At 68.0% G+C, this 726-nt stretch overlaps 1 protein-coding gene across 1 annotated transcript in view; it reads right to left on the bottom strand.

Moving 5' to 3' along the window:
- Positions 1–720, bottom strand: part of EGLN3 (egl-9 family hypoxia inducible factor 3) — a 107475-nt gene extending 106755 nt beyond the window's left edge. Inside the window, exon 1 of the mRNA XM_010711666.3 lies at positions 40–720. Coding sequence (XP_010709968.1) covers positions 40–396 — 357 coding nt within the window. The 5' untranslated portion in view covers positions 397–720. The remainder of the gene's footprint in view (positions 1–39) is intronic.
- Between the last annotated feature and the right edge of the window lie 6 nt (positions 721–726).

Genomic DNA, 726 nt, shown 5'->3' on the forward strand with positions numbered 1-726 from the left:
ACCGGGGAACCTCCCGCAGCCGCGAGCAGCTCCGCTTACCTTGGAGCGCTCCTTTACGTAGTACTTGCCGAGCCGGCTGCCGCAGTACATCACCAGGCGGTCGATCAGCGTGAGAAGGAAGTTGATGGCCTCGCAGCCCTCTTCCGTGCCCCCGATCCACTTGATCTGGTCGCCGCGGAGATGCCTCTTAGCGACACCGCGGCTGGGGCCAGCCAGCTGCCCGTCGGCCAGCTCACCGTCACGGTGCATGCGCTTCACCCGCTCCAGCACGCAGTCGCCCACCACCTCCCCTAGGAAGTTGTCCAGGTAGCAGAAGCCGATGTCGTGCAGACACGGCACGACGTACTCCAGGGCGAGCCTCTCCAGGTCCAGCCGCATGATGTGCCCCAGCGGCATGGCGCGGCGGGGACGGGCGCGCCGCTGCCCTGCAGGCACCCGCCTTGGTAGGTGATGCCCGCCGGCTCCAGGCCGGGACTGGACTCCGGGACGGGACCAAACTTTGCAGACTCCCGGACGGGCTGCGCACAGCTCCGCGCCTCGGCTCAGCCCCGCACCTCAGGGACGACGCTGCTGTCGGAGCCCCGCGCTGATATCGCTGTTACCGCACAACACCGAACCGCTCTCTCACGACACCCACAGCCCCCAGCGCTTTAAGGAGCGGGCGGCAGATGGCCCCGCGCTGATTAATACGCGGGCTACGTGCGGGATGTGTGCTCGCAGCCCGCC

Source organism: Meleagris gallopavo, chromosome 5 (genome assembly GCF_000146605.3).
Source record: "Meleagris gallopavo isolate NT-WF06-2002-E0010 breed Aviagen turkey brand Nicholas breeding stock chromosome 5, Turkey_5.1, whole genome shotgun sequence".
Classification (NCBI taxonomy): domain Eukaryota; kingdom Metazoa; phylum Chordata; class Aves; order Galliformes; family Phasianidae; genus Meleagris; species Meleagris gallopavo.